Raw genomic sequence first — 26,757 nt, 5'->3', positions numbered from 1 at the left:
TACATTCGCACCATAACTATACATATGCCATCAAGCTAGCACCCTGGACACACAACGTGACTTAAACTGCTTGGAAATCCTTTCACAAGAACTTGGAAGCTAGGTGGGGCCATTGTAATGCTTGTGAGAAATCCACCATATCTATTCATTTTGCTAGATCGTGTCCGGGCATGACCCAAAAACAAGGTAGATCCATAACCAAGTGAGCTGCATAAGAGGAAACAATAAAGATTAAGCCTTTACCCTCAAAACATTCTCGAGGCTACAAAAGTTATGAGTTAGGCTAATGTTATTATGTTTTCAACTCATCCCAATAGGAATGACCTTGTGACTGTTATGGATGGCATATGAACATCACAGTGGGCTTGCATTTCCCTACTCACTTTTTACTATTGTGCCAGCCACTTGAGTTTTGGACCTACCTCATTTTCTGGCCATGCTGTTACATCGCATGGTAAAAATGAATGGATGGGACAGATTTTTGACAAACATTGTGGTGGCCCCACCTAGCTTATCATCATAGGAAGTTCATGCGAAAGGTTTTCACCCGAGTAATTTGTGTCATGCCATGTTCTATCCTTTTCAGGTACTTGGCAAATAGTGAATATAACAAGCTAAGACTACATACCCAGGTAGCTTAGGGCTTTTTGGGATCCTTGAATATCACAATAACATGGTGGAAAGTACACATCATTACACCTCCACTGGGTAAAATCATGGTATTCCATAGGAGTTACTAGAGACTTGAATGGGCAGAGGTGGGTTGACGCGGCATAGATTCATGGGTACCACAATGATGTATGAGTTATATCCACAGCGTCCATCAATCCTACAATATCATTTTATGGAATGAGATAAAAACAAGATAGATTTGAAATGGAATAGACCACACTATAAAAAGCAATGGGGATCAAATGCCTGCTATTAAAAACTTTTTGCAGTTCATCCAAGCTTGCATGATCTTATGAACACGTTCGGTGGCATTTAAACATCCCGCTGGGATGGCCTTAGGAATATTTCAATGATAGGTGCCATTGTCTCATAGCTTTTTGTGGTGTGGTCCACCTAATCTTTAGATCTTCCTCATTTTTTGATTAATCACGTATTGGAAAATTTACATCCCCTTACATCTAAACCACCATGAATACTCTACATATATACATATTCAACATGGCAGTTGGGAGGGAGTGGTGACTGCTTTACCTGTGACTATGGTGGTAATAATAATCATTATTCATATATATGTACATTAGGATACATTAAGAGCATGTTTGGGCAGTGGGATTAGAAGGGATTAGGTGGGATGGAATTGCATCTGGTCCGCCAATTCCACTCCATGTTTGGGAAGAATGGAAAAGCTTGGAATTAGATTAGATGGAATTGCATTGGGTCTCATGCTAATTTCACTTAATGTTAACAAGTTGTGTAGGTCCCACCATGATGTGTGGGCTATATCCACACTGTCCACCCATTTTTTGAGATTATTTTAGAGTATGGGCCAAAAAATCAAGTTGATCTAAAGCTCAAGTGGACCCCACCATAGAAAGCAATGAGGATTGAATACTTATCGTTGAAAACTTCTTTGAGGCCACATAAGTTTTGGATCTACCTCATTTTTAGGCCCATGCCATAAAATGAGGTTACAAAACAAATGAACAATTTAGATATAACACGTGTGTTATTCTCAATAATTTCAAATAATGGTGGGTATATCCATTCAATGTACCACCATATTACCAACAAAACATGGAATTAATCTTATCTCATGGCAACAGGGGACAATCTCTGCCATGGGTAATAATTATGTTTTTTTGAATCCTATCCCACCTAATCCCTTCTAATCCCACCACCCAAACATGCCCTAAGGGCCTGTTTGGCTGGACGGATCCCATGGGATTAGGAAGGATGGGATGGATTTTAAGGTAATAATGGTGGTGTCAGTAGATTTGTTTAAGATCCATGAGATTGCTATTCCCAAGACAACTTCACCGAGTCTGTTTGGCACGCCTAGCATATCTCGGGATTTTACCTTCTAATTCCTTCCAATCCGTCCAACCAAACACGCCCCAGGTACGAATGAACGAGATTAGGAGGGATGAGGTCAATTTTAAGGTAATTATGGTGATGTCAGTGGATTGGTTTAAGATCCATGGGTTTACTATATCCCGGGACAAGTTCATCGGGTTTGTTCCACTCGTTTGGCATATCTCGAGATTTTACTATCCCATTCCTCCTAATAATTCTCAATCTGCCTGGCCAAACAGGCCCTAAGCCTAAAAACACTTATCCAAACCAGCTTTTTGTTACTATCTCAAGAATTTAACGACCTAACTTTAAACATTTCATCAGCCTTGAAGCTTGCATTGGTTAGATAAATAACAATTACTATAAGAGCCAACATCATATCCTAAATTTGAGTAATAGAAACGACGGCTTATGAGTGAAAACCACAACGGCAAACTGATAACTCATGCGCCACACATGAGCACGCAAGTCATTTTCGGAGGACCTAATCAGCGATGAAAAGAGAACTGCAATCATTTTTTCCTGAAAACGTGTCGTCTCGGTAATTAGTGCTTTCGGTTCTTTCGCTGCCCGCGCATCTCCCATCCAATGGCTGTGGGCGGGAATTTTAACCTGCTTTTCATTTCCAAAGCGGACGTTCGAAAATTTCCATAATGAAATGATTGCTAGATACCCGCCGATCGGTTTCAATGATGCTAAATACGTGGCCACGTACCCTCGGTGCACTTGTTGCGCATTGAAGTCGGACTGAATCGTCTACATAACAAACAACCATGCCCGTGGGGTCCACCCTACTGTACATGTAAAATCCACTCCGTCCATCAGGTTTCATCCTCTATATTAGTTACTGATACGAAAAATTTTATAGAATCACAACTCATATGGGCCACACAACATGGAACATTGGGAATGGGATAACAACCACAAGTTGGTGTGTGGTGACATCATGGTGCGTATATTTAATCAAAACCGTTAATCAGGTGCATCGTATCCGGATGACCATTATATACAAAAACTCATCCTGATATAAAACTAATGCGTGCGAGCTATATCATGTGAACTTAGATATTTTAGTAGCATTTTTGCATTGTTCCCATTGTTGCCACTCTTTCGAGTTTTAATCCAGCTTATATTTTGTATCCACGGTGAAAATAATGGTCATCACCTGATGGACGGAGTAGATTTTACACAAGCAACATGGTGTGCCCCACATAGCTAGGGTCTACGCAAACAAAGTGTTGTAGATGAATCCGGTCCATTGAAGTCTATAGCTTGAAGACTGAAGAGTGGGTCGTCGACAATGACCGTTTTCGACGACTCCCCAAAGTTGGAGCGCAGGTTCGGCAGAAACGCACTCACCTTCTCGACATGCGCCTTTTCAATCAGCACGAGCCAACCCGGCAAGCGTGTGGGGCATCTAAAAGGTGCATAAGGTGGGCCCAGCACGATGATGAACATATGCAAAAAATCAGGATGGTCCATCCATCACCCGGCACGAATATTTTGAATGAAGACTGTCAGTGATTTTTTATACCATCCATTCTATTCACGTAGGGGTGGCCCACGTGATAAGCCGACCAGCTTCCCTTTTTCTAGTATGATAATATTCACGGTGAAGGCCACCTTATGCACTGATCAGATTTCCCACATATGCCCAGTTATCAAGCGTGCTGGGACAAAGGTGCATGTGGGGCCAGCAAATCTCATCGCAGTAACTCGGGAAAAATGTGGGGTGGCCGTTAAATCGGAGGTTAAAACGAAAATGGTCCATAAAGATCGTCTCGATCACTGTAGTTTTTGGACTTTCATGGATCGATGATGGGGCCAAGCTTTTTGACGGTCTAGATCATCGTGGATGCATGTAAAATGCGAACATTCGAGTGCAGCCCATTTGGGATATACACCAGAAGCAGTCGGGCGCGGATTAGATACGTACAAGGTCAGTAGCGAAATCGCTACTGAAGTGACGGCACCAAGTTCTGTGGACCCCACCATGATGCGTGTATTGCATCCATACCGTTCATCCATTTGTAGAGATTGTTTTATGGCATGATAAAAAGAATGAGATAGATCTAAAGTTCAAGTGGACCCACCACAGAAAACCGTGGGATCAGTCACACCCACCGTTGAAACATTTATAGGGCCCACCATGATGTATTTTTTAGATCTAATGTACTCATAAGTTAACATAGAGATAGATGAAGTGAAAAAAAAATATAAGCTTCATCAGAAACTCCTGTGGCCCCTAAGAAGTTTTGAACGGTGGATGTCACTGTCCTCACTGTTTTCTATGGTGGGGTCTTTCTCATGCATTAGAACGATCTCTCCAAATGGATGGACGATATGGATACAACACATACATCATGGTGGGTTCCACAAAGCTTGGTGACGTCACTTCAGTAGCTATTTGGATACTGCCCTTGTCAGTATCTAATCCGCGCCCTAAGCAGTCGATGCTTTGATTCGTTAGCCGTGCTTGGTTTACACACGCTCATATCCAAACATACTCGCGCCCAATGCCAATACACCCATGAGAGATCAAGGACGTAAATGGGTGGGCCCCATGTGGTCATCCGATCATTGGATTGTCCGGATGTGCATAATAAAAATGAACAGCTGGGAAGGGCCCACTTCACGGTTGGTGGGAATCCAGCGATCATTTCAAAATGCAAAATTTTCAAAAGCGCATTTGGAAGTGCGTGTCCAGATTCCTGCTCACCACTATCTGATGGTGGAAGATGCAGGCGCACCGATTCGTGGTACGCGCAATACAAATTTTTTCCCGTTAAAAGAAATGAAAATTCCACGGATGGTCCTTGTCAACACGCGCCTGGCCCACCTGATGAATGGACGGGCCTGATTTTTCGGCCACGGCAAATACCGACCGGCCCGCCGCACACAGGCTTGCCATGTTGGCATGTGTACCGGTCGAATCGTGCCGGCAAATTTTTTGCGATTCCCGATACGGACCGGCCTTCGCTCCTTTTCTCCTGCAAGGGAAGGTTTGATATTCTGGCAGGCTATGATGGTTCATGCTCAGGCACTCACAAACTGTACATGTGGAACACATGGAACTTAAATTGAGCCGTATGAAGAGTGGCCCCCACCTCATTTGGTTTATAAATCAGTAATCAAATTCAAATGATATCTTGACTTTCCGGTTTAGTGGTTATCAAATCCCTGATCAAAAAAGTTTAACGGTTCAAATTCAAAAATAGAAAATCCATTGATCGGAGGATATATGGGTTAAAATATTCTCATATAGATGTTTATGATCTATCTACATTTAGCCCCACCACTTGGACAGTGTAGTTTGGGTTTTCTAGTGCGACGTCGATGAACTTTAAGTGCATGTGTATGATCTATCACCGTCTCTCAGAGTATCAAATAAGTCCTCTCTTTTCTTACTCCCGGTTCCTTCTTATTTTTTCTGCTTTCCCTCCTCTCTCACTCTGTTGCCGACGGAAGGAGGAGGAAGAAGGTGAAGACGAAGACGAAGCTGAACCGTTGGATCATCGACGTCTGCTGGACTCGATATCATTGTGGGGTCCATTCTCGGAGGTGAGATATCTGTCCATCTAGTCTTCTTTCCATTACAAACGAACCGTCAATTAGGGTTCAATCCCAGGCTAGGGTTGAGCACCAACCCGCCCGACTTTCAGTCCTACTCCCATATACCTGATGACCATTATCGAATCGATCTTACGGAGATGCACGGCGATTACGCACGTGAAGCAGCTCCAAGCCCAAATGATCACCTCCGGGATTTTCCAAAACTGCCCCTCTCGAACCAAGCTCGTCGAGCTCTGCGCAGTCTCTCCCGCTGGAAATCTCGACTATGCCTGTGACCTTTTTCGTCAGATCGAAGAACCTGTCACCAACGACTGGAACGCGATCATCCGGGACCTCGCCCAAAGCGAGCAACCAAAGCAAGCCATCGGGTGGTACCTCGCAATGATTCGCTGGCCCCACAGACCTGACGCCCTCACGTGCTCCTTCGCCCTCAAGTCCTACGCACGTGTGCTGGCCCTCATCGAAGGGAAGCAGATCCACGCCCAGCTCGTCCGTTTCGGCTTCGAAGCCGATGTCCGGCTCCAGACGACCGTCCTTGATCTGTATGCCAAGTGCGGGGATCTCGACTGCGTGGAGCAGGTGTTCGATGAAATGCCGCTGAGAGACGTCACGACGTGGAACGCCTTGGTAACTGGCTTGGCTCAAGGGAGCCGGCCCAGGGACGCATTGGCTCTCTTCAGCCGCATGCGGCTTAAAGGGGCTCGGCCTAATGAGATCACGGTCATCGGTGCGCTGTCGGCCTGCTCACAGTTGGGCACATTGAAGGAGGGTGAAGCCGTCCGTTCCTACATGTGCGAGGAGGGCTTGGACACGAATCTACGCGTGTGCAATGCGCTCATCGACATGTATGCAAAGTGCGGCTCCATCGACGGGGCGTTGGATGTGTTCTGTAGCATGGGCACTAGGAGCCGAGTGACTTGGAACACCATAATCATGGCGCTCGCCATGCACGGTCGCGGGCCCCATGCAGTCGAGTTGTTTACCCAGATACGTCCGACTGGGGTCGAGCCCGATGCGGTAACTTACCTCGCCGTGCTCTGTGCATGCAACCATGCAGGTCTAGTCGATGACGGGCTTCGCCTATTCAACGACATGACAGGGTCTGGTGTGGCCCCAAACATCAAACACTACGGATGCATTGTTGATCTCCTAGGCCGGGCCGGGCGGCTTGACGAGGCATACAGTATCATAATATCAATGCATTTGCCGCCCGACATCGTCCTCTGGCAAAGTCTCCTGGGGGCGTGCAAGACGTATAAGAACGTCGAGCTAGCGGAGTGTGCCTCGCAGCAATTGTCTGCAATGGGGTCAAACAGCGACGGGGATTACGTGCTCATGTCGAACGTCTATGCCGCACACGAGCGGTGGGACGACGTGGGGCGTGTAAGGGAGGCCATGAAGAGCAACGATGTGAGAAAAGTCCCGGGCTTCAGCTTCATCGAAATGAACGGTGTGATTCATAAGTTTGTGAATGGCGATCATGGACACTCCGATTGGAAGGAGATTTATGGCATGTTGGATGAGATCGGATTCCGGATAAAGGCATTTGGGTACTTACCTAGGACGGATTTCGTGTTACATGACATTGGAGAGGAGGAGAAGGAAAATGCTCTTTTCTACCACAGTGAGAAATTGGCTGTGGCCTACGGTTTGGTTAGGACGGAAAGTGGGGCCCCGATTCAGGTGATCAAGAACCTTAGGATTTGCGGTGATTGCCATGATGTGATTAAGTTGGTTTCGAAGATCTACGATCGAGAAATTGTTGTTAGAGATCGGAGCCGGTTCCACAGGTTTACGGATGGATCTTGTTCATGTGGGGATTACTGGTGACGGATTTGGACTAGATGGAATTACTCATGATTCTGGGCTTTTGGACACTGGCATTGCCTGGAGAAAGTCAATCTGGCTTCAGAAAACCTCTGCATCGGGGATAGTGGATTGCTGGGTGAACCGTACACCATGTAGCTACGTGATGTCAAGTCTAGAACTGTGCGGGGCCACCGTGATGTATGTGCTCTATCTACATCGTCCACCCCTTTTGTCTGCTCATTTTAAGTAGTGGGGATAGAATGCCTGTGGTTGAAAACTTAAGGGGCCACCCCCAAATGTGTTATTTGTGTTTTCCATTCATCCAGGTGTGTGACCTTATGAATAGGTTGGATGACAAATAAACATAGCTGCAGGCACTGGGAAAGGTTTCAACGGTGGACATCATGATCCCCATTTTTTCTTGTGGTGTGGTCCACTGGAACTTTGGATATGCTTCAATTTTTTGGTGCCAAAAATAAGCTGGCAAAATGGATGGAAAGCTTGGATAAAATACAACATGGCGGGCCCATAGAGTCCCCACATGGGGTAGCCATGTGAATTTAGGGTGGGGTCACGGTGTATGTTGTTGATGGAATGTGGTGGGATATGATTGGGCCAAGTGGCATAGCTAGCTACCTACTTCAATTACTTTCACTAATGTGGGAGAAATGACTTAAAAAGCATAAAATCCATGCCACTTGTGATGTACAAGATCCCTTTTGCGGCCTTGATCCCAAAAATCAAGATGATTCAACACTTTAGTGGGGCCACCCCAAAATATCTATACCAGAAACCTCCAAATTCATGTTGTATGGTCCACCTGAGTGTTAGAATACTATAATCTTTTGGTAATGCTTGCATCCTAACAAGACATCAGATGATAGAAATGCTGTAAAATTTTTTGGTAATGCTTGCATGTAATGAAAGATCATTTGAATGGAATAGATGGCATATGTACATCACGGTGGGTCTCACACAAAACTAATCGTGGGTGTTCCATACCAATTATTTCCCATGGTATGGCCTACCTGAGTTTTGGATGGTTATTACTAGGCATTGTACGTGATGGACAGGTTGATCTTACGCTATTTCCACCTGCCATTTAGCTGCAAAAGTAAACCTCAGTACATGCCCGGCCGGTGCATATTGCATGGTCACCACCAACATCCTAGGTGAACTTGCTGGATCGAACAACTTCCAAACATGGTTATCATCAACATCCTAAGGTTTTTGATCACCTGAATCAGGGCCCCACTTTCCGTCCTAACCAAATCGTAGGCCACAGCCAATTTCTTATTGTGGTAGAAAAGTGCATATTCCTTCTCCTCATCTCCAATGTCATGTAATACGAATCCGTCCCGGACAAGTACCCAAATGCCTTTATTCGGAATCCGATCTTATCAAACGTGCCATAAATCTCCTTTCAATCGGGGTGTTCATGATTGCCATTCACAGACTTATGAATCACACTGTTCATTTCGCTGAAGCTGAAGCGCAGAACTTTTCTCACATCGTTGCTCTTCATGGCCTCCCTTACACGCCCTATGTTGTCCCACTGCTCGTGTGCGGCATAAACGTTCGACATGAGCACGTAGTCCCCGCCGCTGTTCGACCCCATTGCAAACAGTCGCTGCGAGGCACACTCCGCTAGCTCGACGTTCTTATACATCTTGCACGCCCCCAGTAGACTTTGCCAGAGGACGACGTCGGGTGGCAAATGCATTGATATTATGGTACTGTATGCCTCGTCGAGCCACCCGGCTTGGCTTAGGAGATCGACGATGCACCCGTAGTGTTTGATGTTTGGGGCCACATCAGACCCTGCTATGTCGTTGAATAGGCGGAGCTCGTTGTCGACTAGGCCCACATGGTTGCATGCACTGAGCATGGCGAGGTAAGTTACTGCATCGGGGCTCGACCCCAGTCGGACGTATTTGGGTAAACAGCTCGACTGCATGGGGCCCGCAACCATGCATGGTAAGCGCCATGATTATGGTGTTCCAAGTCACTCGGCTCCAAGTGCCCATGCTACTGAATATATCCAACGCCCCGTCGATGGAGCCACACTTTGCGTACATGTCAATGAGCGTATTGCAAATGCGCAGATTCATGTCGAAGCCCTCCTCGCACGTGTAGGAATGGACGACTTCACCCTCCTTCAATGCGCCCAGCTGTGAGCAGGCCGACAACGCACCGATGACTGTGATTTCGTTAGGCCAAACCCTTTTAAGCCGCATATGGCTAAAGAGAGTCAATACGTCCCTGGGCCGGCTCCCTTGAGCCAAGCCAGTTACCAAGGCGTTCCACGTCGCGACGTCTCTCAGCGGCATTTCATCGAACACCTGCTCCGCACAGTCGAGATCCACGCACTTGGCGTACAGGTCAAGGATGATCGTCTGGAGCTGGACGTTGCCTTCGAAGCCGAAACCGACGAGCTGGGTGTGGATTTGCTTCCCTTCAACGAGGACCAGCACACGTGCGCAGGACTTGAGGGTGAAGGAGCACGTGAGGGCGTCGAGTCTGTGGGGCTGGCAAATCATTGAGAGGTACCACCCGATGGGTCGCTTTGGGCGAGGCCGCGAATGACCGCGTTCCAGTCGTTGGTGACGGGTTCTTCGATCTGACGAAAAAGGTCACAGGCATAGTCGAGATTTCCAGCGAGAGAGACTGCGCAGAGCTCGACGAGCTTGGTTTGAGAGGGGCAGTTTCGGAAAATCCCGGAGGTGATCATTTGGGCTTGAAGCTGCTTCACGTGCATAATCCCCGTGCATCTCCGTAAGATCGATTCGATAATGGCCATTGGCTGTAAAACCACGCAAATCAGACTATAGTATAAGGAAGCAGATTGGCTGGTGTACCACACATCACCGACCTGGCTAGTGTGTTGACGTCACCAAGTTCCGTGGGTCCCATCATTAGGTATATGGGAGTAGGGCTGAAAGTCGGGCGGGTTGGTTCTCAACCCTAGCTTGGGATTGAACCCTAATTGACAAACCGTCAATTAGGGTTCAATCCTAGGCTCCATTTCCGCTATCTTGGTTGTTGGGGTTTTCTTCAAATCCTCTCGTTCTGTGTTTCTGTTCTGGGAATGATTCCTGAAATGTTACTCGCATTCTCACTAAGATCGGACTCTAGCTCGTTCGTCAGCTCGGGAGTCCACTGAGAAATCAGTGTGGCCTAGAATCAGCCACTGAAGGCCGGCTGGTGGGAATCCCGGCGCAGTTCTGAGATGGGATCCGGAGAGATCCCGTTTTGGATCCGTGTCGGGACTCCCGCCAGCTGCTTGCTGGAGCGGGCGGGATGTTTGGGTAAAGACTATAAGTGCATGCAATCACCCTTCTCAAAATTCTACGGTGAAATATCCCGCTATGAATCTGCATTGGGATTCTTACCGTCTGTCCGTGGGCTGCAGGCCATGGGAAATTGGGTGTGCTGGCTTCGTTGCGTATCTATAGGGAACACCCAATCTGCCCCCAATCTACCAGCATTAGCGGCGGTGGTGTTAACATATCTTGTTACAAACAGTGTCAATTTCCACTTGCATTGACATTCCAGCCATCCTCAGTTTGAGGGAAATTGAGGGTATGCTGCAGTGTCAACGTATGTGGTTTCTAACAGTCTCAATCTCCATTTGCATTTGGATTCCTGTTCGGTGGTGGGAAATTGAGGGTGTGTTGGAGTGTTAACGCATCTGTTTTGAAACAGTGCCAGCTTCCATTTGCGTTGGGGTTCCTGCATGTCCTCAGGATGGCGGGAAATTGAGGGCAACCCGCTGTTTTTACATATCTGGCTTCAAACAGTCCCAATTCCATTTGTGGCCTGTTCTCAGGTGGAGGGAAATTGAGGGTGCACTGCAGTGTTATGATATCTGGTTTCAAACAGTTATCAAACAGTCCTGACTTCCATTTGCATTGGGATTCCTGCCTGTTCTCAGGTGGTGGGAGATTGGGGCACCACTGCTTGAGGGAGATTTTGACAACTAATGTGGAAGTTGGTATAAGCAGATTCCTATGCTTGTGATACCTCTATTGGATTGTTGTTACTCTTGTAGGAGGTTTCTCTTCAAGTGAGCCTTGCCGACAGGAGTCATGTGGGATTTGTGGCTTTCTTCTTGGTACGCATGGCAATGTGGTGTACATGTGATATGAGGGATCTAGGCCATTCCTTAGGTGCAGCCCACAGTGAGAAGAGCCTTGGCAAAAAATTAGGTCGGTTCATTCAGCAGATAAATTGCGAAAACATGAGAAAATATGGACGGTTAAAGAAGTATGACGGACAGTCCATATTCAATATAAAGTGCATCCCATCTGATGAATGGACCGCCTGTGTTCTCGCCAGGGTGTGCTCAAAGTGACTCCACAGGATGAATAGTCTGGATCACACGTGTGCTGAGTTAGCATGTGCGCTGTGAAGATGTGCGCCTACTCATGAGATCGAAGAAATGATGAGAAAGTAAAAGCAGATACTACTCAAACTATCTTCTCCTATCTGATTTGCTTCATCACACAGCAAGAATATCATGTCTGCTGTCATTGTTTCTTTCATTGTACTGCCACACTTTCATCATCAAATAAAAAAGCTAACATGGTTCGTAACAAATAGAAAGTTTGGGAGAGTTGAAATGCTTACGCGGAAATACATCTCCACAGAAACCATGTTGTTTGTTCATCTGCGAGTTTGTGGAAATGCCCCCTCTATAAAAATTCATTATGTTCCTTTTCCATTTCCAGGAAAACCCATTGTTTAAACACCAGAAAACCTAATAAATCAATTTTTTGTTAAAGGTCATAAAAGCTATCTTATCAACTGAGAGGTATTTCTGAAAATCTTGCAAACATAGTAATGGTTACAAGGAAATGGAAAAAGCTTTCTGAACTCCCATTCCATTTCCATTTCTAGTTATTGTTGAAAAAGGTAAATGAAACAAAAAATTCCACAGTAGCTTTTCAGCTCTCCCCAACTGGTAGTTAGTGGCCCAGAGTATATGCTCCATGCATGCATTTTCTTGGATTCCACACTTCTGATTTTGCACTTCTCTTGGCTGGAATTAGCTTCCCAAGTGAAGTACCATCAACTTCAAATCAAGAGCATTAGAGTGTTGAACTTTCTATGTAATGACTATAGATTAAACCCAACTGCTTTGGACACAATCCACCAATGAAATGCCTGGGAATTCTTATGTAAAATTTAGCCTGAGCGATACCATATCTAAGGAAGATACTTCTGAAGTTGATTGTATTTGATTTGAGTTTCTCTACCTGTAGGTGTTTAGCTGAAAGTTATCTTGAAGGAGTGATTTGACTGAGGGAAGGTGTGGCCTATTCTTTAAACCTTGCATGAATCAACTGTTTCTTTCCCCCTCTCCCCTTTTTTGTTTTGGTAAAAAAGAAAACAAACATTTCTTTAACCTCCTTTTTCTTTGAATTTTGTCATCTTGTGCCATCTATGAATTGCTGTCTTATTCTTCCATGGTTCCATTGATTCTAACTTGATCCAGGAAGTATCCATGTAGTGAATTTTCATGCTTCCACCAATGTTTACTGGAAAATGCTATATATGATGAATGTTATTGTGAAAAATGTAACCTTTTTTTTTTTTTTTAAATTTCGTTGAATATTAGATGTCTGCACCTCATCCTACTTCCCAAGACCGCAATAAGGCAGACTGGAATGAAGCACGTGATGCTTTCTTAGTTGAAGGATTGATAGAGCAAGCTAATATTGGGAAACGCAATGCCTCGGTGTGGAAGAAGGAAGCATGGAAGTCTGTTAGAGATGCATTCAATCTTAGGTTTGGGTTAGAGTTTGATATGTCACAAATTAAAAGTCGCTACCACCTTCTCAAAAGGCTATATCACATTCTACAAACACTACTTCAACAAAATGGGTTCGGTTGGGATGATAATTTCCATGCTGTTACTGCTAACACAGAAGTGTGGAATCAATATCTCTCAGTATGTTCGTCAACTATGATTTATTTTGAAAGTTAGTTTGTGCATGATTTCGCTAATGAGAATCTATTATCTTTTGAACATAGGTGCATCCTGAAGCCAAGTTTTTCAGAAAGGCGAACTTCCCTCTTTACGATCGGCTAGCCATATTAATAGAAGGTACTTGTTTTCTTTCCATTTTCTTGAAATGTTAAAAGCTTTATTTATTTATTTTTTCTAGTTGATTTGTTTCTTTTTCCAAAGTTATGGATTCTATGTTAAAGCATGCATCATTTACATATTTGGTTCAAATGTGTGAATATGAAGGATGTTTCTTTCTGTTCATTACTGTTCTGATAATTCTGAGATTATGATGGAGATGAGAACCCTAACATCTTTTCTATCTAGGTGTGTGAATTTCTCAAAATTTGAAGACTTTGTAGTATATTTTTCCTGTAGTTATTTATATGTAATGAATGGAAATGGCAAGATCCTCTAATATTGCTCTTTTCTTTTCTTCTGATATATAATTTCAATTTGTGCGGCAAATATCTGAAATTGTGAGTTCATTGAATTCAGTGAATTAGAAGATTTACAGAAAGGTTATGTTCTGTTATCATTTCTTACTCAAAATTTTGAGATTTCATAGTAATAGGTTGCATCTGTCCTGGCCTGCTAGTTTGATTGATATTCTGAATTTTCTGCTTCTTTGTATTTAATGATTCATTGTGAATTGTGTTTGAAAATTTATTTCCTTAGTCTACTATATGATTTTTCAATTTTTCCCACTACTTTTATTTGTTTTCTACTATTTATGTCAATAAGAATAACATCAGATCTTCACTTATACAAGAAGAAATCAATTTTCTGATACATGGATTTAAAAGGATTTTAGATGTGGAATGGTGCTGCAGCTGGAGTTCTTTGCATTGCGGAAGTGACACAAACATCACAACTGCATGACTCACATGTCTAGGGAATTGAAATAATCCCAAGAAATAAGAAGGAAAGATATCTTTGCTTCCAAAAGATGACTAGGAACATCAATTTAAAAAGAAAAAGAAGATGACTAAATAACGAGTCAGATTTTGTGGAGAAAAAGAAAAGGAGAACATCAATTTAAAAAGAAAAAGAAGAAAAGAAGATGACTAAATACGAGTCAGATATTGTGGAGAAGAGAATATGTCTTTGTGTCTAATCAACAAAAACAAATTGTATTCACAGATCTGTGTATGTTTTTATTTGTGTTTTAATTTGAATCCTTGTATTTAGCTCATAACAATAGGTCCAATGAAGATGCTGAAATGATACTGCTTTCCTTATGGAACTAAACTGTAGCATGTGAATGCAGTGTTTCTATAGTTACTAATGCGATATTGTTAATTTGCACCCGGATATTGGAAATAAGTAGGCTTTTTAAAGGTGTCCGATGCATACGCACTTGCATAAAAACCTGAGGAGATAATTAATTTTGGACTTTAGAGATGATTTGAGCCCCACGAGGACTGTCATCAACGATGGAGCAACATGTTAACTTCCCAAGTAAGGCAACCACATGGCCTTCGATATGCGGAGGGATGATGGATCAATGTCCAACAATGAAGCCAAAACCCCAACTTGGGGGTAGGTAGTTATGGGCGGAGGGCTAGTGCACCTAGAACAGGGCAAAATAACACTCCTTTCACATGTGTTAAGTGTGAGCAATCGGGACATTGTTTTTTTTTTTTCAGTCCTGAATATCAATCCACAATTAAAGAATTTAGTTGAGGAATGAGAATATATTGAAGACACTTCCGTTTGTATGAAAGCCAAGAATGACGTAGAATACGAAGAACATACATATGAGGATGAGGTGCCTGGTAGGAAGATGTAGTAAATGTGTATGGTGATAGGGGTGAGTTGGTGGTTATCCAACGAACTGCGATTGGTGCCTCGGGTAATTGATGAGGGGCAATGGTTGCTACACAATATCTTCCACCCCCACTTGCACTTTTGGTGGGAAGATGTGCGTGATTTTGATAGATGAGCAAAGCAGTGAGAACATTGTCTCACAAAAGATGGTGAATAAATTAAAACTCAAAGAGTATAAGCATTTGCATCTATACTTGATTCATTGGTTTAAAAACAATGGTGAAGTCCTCGTTAACTCCAAGTGCTCAATTTCCTTCTCAATTGGATCTAAGTACAAGGACGATATGTGGAGGCCTGCCACATTTTTTGGGGAAATTGTGCCAATGGTATTGAGATATGGTGTATATGTCTCGGGTTAACACTTATTCTTTTGTCAAGGTTGATGTTAATATCACATTGCACCATATGAAACAACTCCTGATGCTCAAATCTAATAAAGAAAGGGTAAAAAATTTCTTGGTGTAAAAAAATATGAAAAAGAAAGAAAGGAGACTGACATCATCTATGTCTTTGTTGCTAAAGAAGAAGTAAATTAGTTGGATGATCCACCTCTTATGCAAAAGCTCCTTTGTGAATATCAAGACTTGGTACCCAAAGAACTCCCATATGAACTTCCTCTTATGAAGAACATTTGGCATCATATTGACTTATTGCTAGATTAAAACATGCCGAATCTCGCGCATTACCAAATGAGACCAACCAAACAAGCCAAACTCCCACCAATTGAATGGTCTAGCATAAAGAAGTTGAAAAGAAGAAAAAGAAGTGGAAGAAGGATGTTAAATAGACCAGAACCAAGTATTGAGAAGCTACAAATGAAAATCATCGCAAGAAGATATTTAAAGAAGGTGACTTGGTTATGGTTTATCTCCGCAAAGAAATGTTTCCAAGGGGACCTTACAACAATCTCAAGTCTAAGAAGATTGGTCCATGCCAAGTCAAGAGGAAGTTAGGTAACAATACCTATGATATCGAGTTGCCAAATGACTTAGGTATCTTGCTGACTTTTAATGTGGTGAATTTGTTCGTGTACGGCGACAAGGTGTCTAATGCGCAAGATGAAGTCATTATCAATATGCATAAACACTACTCGAAAAAAAAGGAGAAGTTGAACATGTGTTGGGCATGAAGACTATTGATGTTGACGGGGCCAATACAAGCAATATTTGGTGAAATGGAAGAACAATCCTTATTTTGAATGCACATAGATTACAGATGGCGAATCAAAAAGATTGGATCTGGACTTTTACTAGTCTAAAACATCCAACTTGCCGGAGTCGAGTTATTTCCAACACGGAAGTAATGATGTAGGCACAAAACCCACCATAGGGCCTATCATGCGCTGATTTTGGACTATTTATTGCAAAATTTTGAGCCTTGTTGTCAGAGATCAGATTTGCCATGTGTAGAAGACAATTAGTTGACGTGGAAGATATAATTGAAGATTTTGAGGGTATTCAGTAAATTTGTTTTTGTTTTTTTAGGCCAAATCTTTGTTCGGTGGGATTTTTTATTATCTTATATATATTATAGATTATTTGAAATCATTCTAATAGTTGGGAATTTTCAATAAAGATTCGTAGGGATTGTTTTTGGAGTCTATAAAAGGGGAGGTGGCGTAGGAGGTAGGCATTTCACATTTTCTACATTTATCAGTTTTTGTTCAACTCTTTTTAAGGAGAAGTTCAATTTTCAATAAAGTTGCTCATTCCTCTCCACTCAAATTCGTAGGGTGAATTCCTGTCCATTCTTGTGATTCGATTATCAAATTCTCATTGATTCAAGAACCCCCCCCTCTCCCTTTTCTCTATGGAAAATATGGAATAGCTCATTGATCATACCATCAGCTTAGTTATATGGCTTTCCTTTGTGATTTATGATGCATTTGTACACAAGGGTCTGTGGATATAGCTTGCAGGATATACGCTTGATATTAATGTGTGATATGGGTATCACACCCTATGTTCCCAACTTCAGGTATCGGTGTCGAGTACAACAAAGGATTGGTTGTGGCAGATCCTTAAAATCCAAAACTTCGGGAAATGGCTACGGTGAGGAATTGTCACTAGTGATGAGTCTAATCATGTTAAAACACTCCCTTAGGCCTTAACAATATCACGAGTTGAGTTGCTTGCTCAATTTGTGCGCTTCACTACAAGTCCAAAATAATTGATAATTAGAGTTCAAAATTGATTGGGAAAGGGAAATCCTTTACTCTTGTCCAGCTATCTGAGTATCCGATTTGCACTCCCGTTTTCTTGAAGTGCCTGGGTCATTGATCACACCCATTTTGAAGTATTAACAAGTCTAGTACACTGTCCCACTAGAACATATTGACTGCAAATGGCCATAGGCTGCTTCCTATACTCTTAATGATCCAAATTTCCTTGGTACTCTTTCAGGGACTTTCTCCATATGATTGTACTTCAAGTTCATGGTAATCCATGGACATGCACCTAGTTGTGAGTCTCGTGACCTAGAAACAAAAAGTAAAATCTAAATATGGGGAAATCTATCTACTCTTGTTAGCTTTGTTTTTGGAGACTCTTAGGTAATAGACTTTAAAACTTATTTAATCTCATAACAGACAAATCCTAAACTCACAACTTTCACTTGGAGAAAAGGAAAGCCTATCCCTTTTTATTCATTAAGTTTAACACCTATTGCATGGACCACTCCCACAACACCTTTCATTGTTGGCTTTTAACATGCTATTCTGACAAAGTTAAATAAATATGTGCTTGTGATATATTGTTTGGAGAACATGTATGGCAATGTGGTCATTTTGTGTAATGAAGCTCGCTCTTTCTCAAAAATTAGTTATCTAGTCATTTAGGTTTATGGGTTTCTACCAGTGTCAGTGTTCTTGATGCATCTTTTTGGCAATTGGTTTCTATCAGATCTTGCTAACCGAAGGAAGATAATTATTACATTGATGTATATACAATTTCAATGTTCCTACCTGTAGGTGTTGAGCCAAAAGCTATTATCTCAAAGGAAAGCTTTGACGAAGTTCAGGTGTGGTTTTATTACTTCTTCTGTGTGAAAGCAACTGATTTTATCTCTTTTCATGAATTCAAACAATGGAAACTGTTTTTTTTTTTTTCTTTCTTCAATCTATGAACTATGCTGTTTTGCATTCAGAATGTTTCTGATTTTGAAATTCAGGATTTGCTACAGAATTCAAATGCTACAGATTCATCAGGGAATGTGATATCTGGAGACAGTGGTCTTCATAATCGACGGCAGGTTAGGTTCTCATTGATAAACATTATATTGTAAAGTGTTACACAGCAATATCTTTCAAAAAAAAAAAAAAAAAAGACAAAAAGAACAGCGCGATATTTTTTTTGAAAGGTACAAAATGCACAATGCTCAGTATTCGAAATTGATCAACTCAGCAAATTTTCGTGCTGATCCATAAAGATGGGAAACAAATTTTGTAGTACCAGTTCTGACATCTTGGTAAATTCCAATCAGTTTAAGGATCCCAAATAAACTAAGATTCTAGAGTAGCTTAGCAGTTTACCCATCACAAATCGAAAACACTTGTTTCGGAATATCCTATTCTTATCCATTACTCAGTTTGCAGCATACATTACATCGGCGGTCTTTAACAGTTTCCAATCTGATATATTCATTTAGTCTACAATTCAGTATTGCCAGAATTTACCGGCCATTGATTGGTGAGGACACATGTCCAACCATGGGAGGGAGGGGAACTACCCCAAAATCTGCTGGTTCGAAAGGTTTTTGGGGTTCCATCTGGTCTGGATCTGTTCAAACAAGTGCCCGCTGTCATTGTTTTGTCTTATCATGTATTTAAATTTGCTTGCATCTGATTTGGTGTTTTGAAGGAGGCGGTGGCTGGGTTTATGTGGGTTTTGCGGGCATGATCTGTGGCACCCCTAATGAAACTTTAAATAAAGTGATTGATGAGGGAGAGAGAAGTTGACAAAAACAAATGCACCAACCGAACATTGGGTGATAAACAAAAGAAAAAAGAAGTTTGACTGCAAACATTACTGCAATAGCTACACTATTGCAAATTGTGTTTTGTATTGAAAAGTTACCCTCAACAAATAGCCCAAACAGACTCATCCATGTCAATCCTGCAAATCACTTTGGATGGTTGAAAAGGCTGGTTCAAGCACCACCTATATGAAGCATGAACCAGCAAGTTATTGCAGTTTCAATTATCTTCATGCTGTAAGAAATAGTTTCCTTTATCTTTAAATTTTGCCATACAATGATTATTGTTATCACGCATATGCATTTGATCTTAACAAAGAACTGCCACACAATGGATTTTCATGCTTCTTACATCCAGTAGAGTGCAATCAATTCACATTGATGGTTCTATTTGTATTATTGCGAGAAATCTGACATTCTCATTTAATATAAGATGTTTACACTTTGTTCCATCTCCCAGGACCGCGACAAAGTAGATTGGAACGAGACACGTGATGCCTTCTTAGTTGAAAAATTGATAGAACAAACTAACATCGGGAAACGATCGGACACAGGGTGGACTAAAGAAGCGTGGAAGTCCACTAGAGATGCATTTAATCTACGTTTTGGGGTTCAAAATGATTTGCAACAATTAAAGAGTCGTTATAAACTACTTAGAAAGCATTATCTCACTGTGCAAACTCTACGTCAACATAATGGATTTGGTTGGGATGATCATGCCTGTGTTGTTACTGCTGACAACGAAGTGTGGGATCAATATCTCTTAGTGAGTTAATCAAATATGGTTTCTTGTGATGATTAGTTACTATGTTCATGCATTTCTTTGTTAGTCTTTGTGCCTGATTTTTTACTGATTAGAATCAAATATCTCTTGACTCATAGAAACACCCTGAGGCCAAGCTATACCGAAAGACACGGTTCCCTCTTTACCATCAGCTAGAGATTTTAATTGAAGGTACCTTCTCTTTCCCTGTTCATTGATATATTGAAACTTCAATGGATTTTTCTGGTGTGCGTGTGTGTATTTCTGAATAGTCAATTTTTCTAGTTGAGATGGCCAGTTTACACACACACACACACACACACACACACACATATGGGCTTCATGTTGAAATATGCAGTTCTTAACCCATTGGATGTTTGCCTTTGAGTTTCTAATTTCAATTAAAACGAAATCTTGGATTTGTGGTATGTGACTCGGTTAAATGTCTGAGATTAAGGTAATGGGTAATTTGGTGGTTCTAGAAGATGCCTTAGGGTTTCCTAATTTCGGCTCATGTAGGTTCAGTATCTCGGTAGTGCAACCAGAGGTGCAAGTGGATCAAAGTGAAAAGAAATAAAGATTGTGGTAAAACTCCAACAATCCTAATCAACCCCCACCCGCGCCCCCCCCCCCCCCCCCACACACACACACAATCAAATGCAAGAAAAAACTTCAAATCTGATTTTTTCGAATTCAAAATAATCATAATGTGTTGTTACAAGCAGGTTACCTTTATGTAGACTTTTGACAACTAAATAAAAACTCTGATATAATAGGAAATTGCCAGAATGCCTTGAATTCTGTCACAACCACATAGACCTTCTATAAATTGACCATAACTAGAACAACTTTTGAATTGCATGATCTTGGGATTGTTTGAAAACAGACTCAATAAGCTATCAAGTGGGGCTAATTTGTGTCATTTTGATGTTATTTGATGCCTGAAAAGTGGCCTGCCAACAAGTGACTAAAATATAAAAGGGAAGCTTATTAAATAAGTTAGACCAATCTAAACCCAAAAATATTAAATCAAATAAATCATATGAAGTTGATGACCATTTGGTTGATCTCATGGGCCCCACAGTGTAAACTAATCAGTGATCTTATCAAATTTATCATCGGACTGTGGATATGGTCCATATGACCATATCGCATCTTCTAACCAAGATACAAGGCTAAATGGTTGGTAGGAGAATGGGGTAGGGCTAATAATGCTTTTGTTGGGTGCCATTTAGAGGCTTTTCAGGGCAGTTGGGGGGATCTTCTTTGTATTAATGGGACTCTCTCTCTCTCTCTCTCTCTCTCTCTCTCTCTCATATCATCAATGAAGATGATATGAGCGGTTGGATTAGTCAGATCTTTGATTGAGCTGCTTGTGTGGCCTTCTAGTTGCATCTCTTGGTTACGGATAGGTAAAAGAATAGTGTTTTTTGGTTTTGGGCTTGTAGTTGGTGCTACCTCAGTGCCTTGTTTTCTTTCAATGAAAGTTTCTGTTGCCTTTCCAAAAAAAAAAAGAAAGAAAGAAAGAAAGAAAAAGAATTTAGTGTCTTTTTGTTCTTTCTTTTTTCTACTTATAAAAGCAAACTCCAATGGCTGTCTAGTGACTTTTATTTCATATTTGAATCCGCACGGTTTGAAGGATTTGGAGATTGGAATGGGGAGTAGTTTAGAAATTACATAGTTTGTGGTACTCTAGCACACTTGGTGTTTCCATTGTATCCTGATAATTGGCTATAGAAATTTGGTGATCTTAGACTTTTTATGAAACTAGCCTGATGCTCAAAAGCATGTTACATGCCACGCTCTGCCATTTGAAATGACTTGAGACAAAACCATATGAAGTGAATAGTTGCAGTTGTTTTGGAAAATCATAGGCCATTGAAATTGGAATTCTATGGATGTGAGACATTTGAAATAGAAAAGTCGGTCCCAGCCTGTTAACTGTGTTGGATTCCATGCTCTCCATTATTAGTTTGGCATGTGTTTCTACCACACAGGTTCTTGTACAAAATCCTCCCATGCTCTGCCATTTGAAATGACTTGAGACAAAACCATATGAAGTGAGAAGTTGAAAACCATATGAAGTGAATAGTTGCAGTTGTTTTGGAAAATCATAGGCCATGGAAATTGGAATTCTATGGATGTGAGACATTTGAAATAGAAAAGTTGGTCCCAGCCTGTTAACTGTGTTGGATCCCATGCTCTCCATTATTAGTTTGGCATGTGTTTCTACCACACAGGTTCTTATGGGTTTTATGTGTAGGTTCCTAGTAGCCGGGTAGAAGTGTACAAAATTAAAATCGTTTCCAAGGACACACACACACACACACACACACACACACACACACTCCTTTTCTTACCTTTATTTTGCAGTGGATGTTATAGGAAATGTTGCACTGAAGAATGTTGTCTTGCCATTTTGTAGCCTAATGTTCTATTGTGTTGCTTTGCTGACTTATCAACACTCAAATTAGATAGTTTCCTTGGAATGATGTGATTGTTGAAGAATTTCTTCTAATTTGTTGATCTCCAGTGCCTGACTTAAAACATATCAGTAATTTAGTGTGTATTTGATCTATGCTAATCTTAATGTTTTTTAGTGTGTAAGATATACAGTCACTTAAATCATGTTATGTTTGAAGAAATCTAGGCCTTTTTTTGATTTTTTTTGCTAGTTCTATGAATTTCCAGAATACAATGGAACCGATTGCTTGAAGTCATGAACTACGCAAACCTCAAAAAATATCTCTGGTAATTTTCTATTATTGTCTTATAGAATTCAGTAATTAGGCTAGCTAATCAACTAAATTATGTAATCTATGAAGATATCTTTTGATCATTATGATTTCTCGAGCTTGTATTAGGTTTCTTCAGTAATTGAAGCTGATCAAGTGATCTTTGAAATCTAGGTTATTTCTGGATGCTTGGTTATTCATTTTTCAAATTTAGGCCATAAGGTCATTTGTTACAATTTCTGCAGAAATATGACGATTTCCAGATTATCCATGCTTGTTCGTACTTATTTAGTTAATGTAGATGGCTGTAATGTGTTACTTAGAAAGGACACCATTCTATTTTATTTAGATTTCCAATTTTACACATATTATTGTGTTTTAAGACTTTTTAAGGCATATGACTCCATATTCCAGCAGTACTTCGACAAAAAATTTGGGAATTTCGGATTATTTCTTGCTGCATTGTGTCCCTTGTTTTTGGGATAACTGGCTGAGTTTCTTCCAATTTCTATGGATTTGGATTTTCTTTTGTACGTATGCTCCAAATTCTTGTGTCAATGATCTCAGACTTTTTTTTTTTTCTTGCTTTTTCAAGGAAAACAGAAAGACCTTCAGACAGTGAATGACAAAAGTACATGCCAAGCTTCTTCAGAAGAAAACTGTGACATTGCTCCCCTGACACCAATTCCCATCTCTGCTGTGCCTCCCCCATTAAACAACGGTGAAAAATCTGTGACCGACACCGCCAAAAGGAACCTAGATGGGGATGATTCTGCTCCAAAGAAGTCAATTGACAGATTTGGTCAGAAAGCATCAATATATCATGGAGTCACCAGGTAGCTATGATGTTACTTTAGAAGAGATTTGATTTGATTTGATTTGATTTTATTTTATTTAAAATTCTTTTTACTCAAGTTTGAAAGAAGGCGTTATAAAATAACTGTGTTGGTATAATGGCTTGTTGCAGGCACAGATGGACTGGGAGATTTGAAGCACACATATGGGATAAGAGTCACAGAGGAGAAGGTCGAAAACGTAATGGAAGACATGGTATATCTTCAGGCAATGATCCCTCCTATGGAAATTCACGTGAACATGGATTGAAGAGGATCGTTGTGGTGCACTTGTGCCTGGGACACAGGCCATTCATTGGGTGGATAAAATATGAACATGCGTTGGCTGAAAAATCAGGCTGGTCCACTGATCAGGTGGGCCAGATGTGTATGTTGAATGTAGACTCTTTTTCTTTTTTCTTAACCATCCATTTCACACATACACACGTGGCCCACCAGATGTTGCATGCTTGCCTCATGATGATCCTAACTTTTTTATCTCTTTTGCACTTCTCTTATGCAATGGGGTTCTTTTTTCCATTTTGTGTGATTCTTGGTTTGAGCTCTGACATTGAGGAATTCAAATTCTGAGCATCCTTTTAATAATTGCATTGTGTTCCATACCATGAGAAGCTATGCTAGTTTCTGTTATCAGATGACTAAAGCTTTGTCTCTTTTTGGGCTGTGTCATCGCGGCGGTTGGTGCTGGATTTTGATGCTGTGACCGTCCTTCAGTTTATCTAGGTCAGTGGTATTGATTGGGGTTTGGCTTTGGTTATGTTTCGAATTTGCACAACGATTTGTAGCACTCACTGTAATCTTTGCAACCCTCATGCAGGTGGATATGACATTGAAGAGAGAGCAGCAAGAGCATATGACCTTGCAGCTCTCAAATTCTTGGGCCCAAGTACCAAACTGAACTTCCCTGTATGTCATTTGATCCAGTGTATCTGTCTGGTGTTTCTGCTTTTTCTACCATTCTGGTGTTTATACTTTTCCTTTTTTCTCGAGGAATGCTACATGCAGTCATTAAACCCAGACACCACACGGAGAGATCATCAGGTGGGCCTATTGTTGAGTGTGAACTGTTGGTTATCCTTTCCTAATTGTCCACTTGCATGTGTGGCCCACCTGATGGATGAACAGACCAGATTCTTGGGCCAGGATTACAGTGGGGCAAGCCCGATGCATGCAGGGTTCCTGCATGTATGCATATTTTGACATGTGTGGCATTGAGGTTTTAGGCGACTGCACATGTGCAAGTAGAATTCCTCCTTTTCTTGAATTTCCCTGATCGGGACCAAGTCTTTTGCTAGCTAGGCAATAACCTGGCGCGTCAACCTTCATGGTGCTAGTGCTTCATCCGCAGATCTCTGACTACGAGAACGAACTCGAGGAGATGAAGAATGTAACTGCCGAGGAATTAGTGGCATCTCTGAAAAGGTACTCTTGAAGTATCATCATCATTATCATCATCTACTCGTCCAATTTCTTCCTTTTTCTGAACTGTGGGCTTGTTTCCATGACTCCACTGTCACAGGAAGAGTGATAGTTTCTCAAGAGGGGCTTCTATTTACAGAGGAGTAACAAGGTTCTCTTTCATGTTACATTTTATCAATGATTGAGGTCTTCTTTCCTGTATGCCTAGAGGGAAAAAGATGAAGTGCACAATGTGCATCGAGAGTCCTGCACACATACCCACCATCCAATAATGGTGGGCTAGATTCTCAACACATTTCAAAATGGGTGCTTGAGAATTCTCATTTTGTAATGTCTGTTACATTTCCACCAACCTTTATCTTGTGGCGGGAGATAGAGTGGGCACCAACTCATGGTGCTCACTGTGTGCATTGAACTCATTCTCTTGTATAAACGTCAAAAAACTTTGGTCTGACTTGGGAACTCAGTTTGTTCAATTCAGTCTGGTCACTCCCTTACTGTAGTCTTTCAAGGATCAGTGAGTTCCTCCTGAGCAAGGTGTGCCGTAAAGGCCATTACGTAAAGGTTACGGTGGCAACTGTTACACGTTATGAGGTCGTAACAGAAATTATGAAAAAAACGACCTGTACCTGCTGTTAACAGCCCATTACGCCCCCTGTAAAGGCTGCAATAGCTCCGTAATGGCCTGTTATAGGGTAGATACTGTTTTTTGATTTTTTTTTTCAACATTATGGGGCAGATCTAGATTTTTCAAGTGTTTTTTTTTCAATAAAAAAAAGACCATAACGGCTGTTACGGGGGCCGTAACTGCCATTACGACCTGTATCGTAAAGGTAATGGTGGTGGCTGTTATGGCCACCGTTACCATTTTGCAATACCTTGCTCCTGAGTGACTCGACCGGGAACCGGAAAATTGAAAGGCTGATATCTGACTCAAGCCAGAGTTTTTAGAAGTTGGTTCTGTAGCATTGGAGGCTAACAAAACTCATTTGACAGACACCGGAAAGACAACACCCGCTGGCAAGCTCGAATTGGCCGGGTTGCTGGCTTGAAGGACCTCTACCTTGGAACATTCAGTGAGTAGAATTCCCTATTTCCACCTATACCTTGCCAAGAACTAAATGCAGTTGAATAAAAACAGCCAGCAATGAAACTGAAATTTGCCATTTTTGTTGCTTTGGGAAACCAGGTACCGAGGAAGAAGCAGCCAAAGCATATGACATCGCCGCCATTGAGCTACAAGGCCTAAAAGCAGTAACCAACTTTGACATTAGTAACTACTTGGATGGGGTTCGAAAGGGCCATAAGGCTTTGACAAACTACTTGGATGGGGTTGGAAAGGATCGGAAGGCTTTGACAAATTGATGGTCTAGACTAAAGGGAAAGCTGGTCCCAGTGCAGCAGACGGTTGTTAATTCATTGCCGGTGTGGAGCATTTGGTTGAAAGATGAGTTGCCATAGAAGGTTTAGATTGCGGTTCTTTACTGCAATAAGACTTTCTGTTTTTTTCTCTGTCCTGCTTAACGCGGCTGCCATCCGGGAGTCTGTCTCTACATAAGAGCAGCTCTTTGTTATTCATGTTAGTGATCTTTTCCAATTGTATCTGTACGGATGTTTAGTGAAGTTGTAAAGAACTGATCCTTGTATCTATATAATGACCAGGGCTTCAAACGGGCACGGTCAACTTAATGGCCCATTTGATGCAACCCAATTATAAAATTGTCCATGATCTGAATTCAGCCTAGTGGATCAGGTCTTTATCCGAAA

The 26,757-nt window shown here is 41.6% G+C and overlaps 2 protein-coding genes across 2 annotated transcripts; both read left to right on the top strand.

The window, feature by feature from the left end:
• The first annotated feature begins 5,393 nt into the window (after positions 1-5,393).
• On the top strand, positions 5,394-26,757 carry LOC131242130 (uncharacterized). The gene is made up of 14 exons (XM_058240565.1): positions 5,394-5,586; positions 13,028-13,360; positions 13,444-13,516; positions 18,216-18,265; positions 18,416-18,496; positions 19,680-19,985; positions 20,102-20,174; positions 23,313-23,553; positions 23,685-23,767; positions 24,389-24,477; positions 24,920-24,993; positions 25,091-25,141; positions 25,987-26,066; positions 26,180-26,757. Exons 2-14 carry the CDS (start codon positions 13,028-13,030, stop codon positions 26,353-26,355), a joined length of 1,710 nt encoding a protein of 569 aa, XP_058096548.1. The 5' UTR covers positions 5,394-5,586; the 3' UTR covers positions 26,356-26,757.
• LOC131242129 (pentatricopeptide repeat-containing protein At1g34160-like) lies at positions 5,585-8,349 on the top strand. The gene has a single exon (XM_058240564.1). The coding sequence runs from the start codon at positions 5,707-5,709 to the stop codon at positions 7,426-7,428; it is 1,722 nt and encodes a 573-aa protein (XP_058096547.1). The 5' UTR covers positions 5,585-5,706; the 3' UTR covers positions 7,429-8,349.

Source organism: Magnolia sinica, chromosome 4, assembly GCF_029962835.1.
Source record: "Magnolia sinica isolate HGM2019 chromosome 4, MsV1, whole genome shotgun sequence".
Classification (NCBI taxonomy): Eukaryota; Viridiplantae; Streptophyta; class Magnoliopsida; order Magnoliales; family Magnoliaceae; genus Magnolia; species Magnolia sinica.
This window is presented reverse-complemented; position numbering and strand designations above follow the sequence as displayed.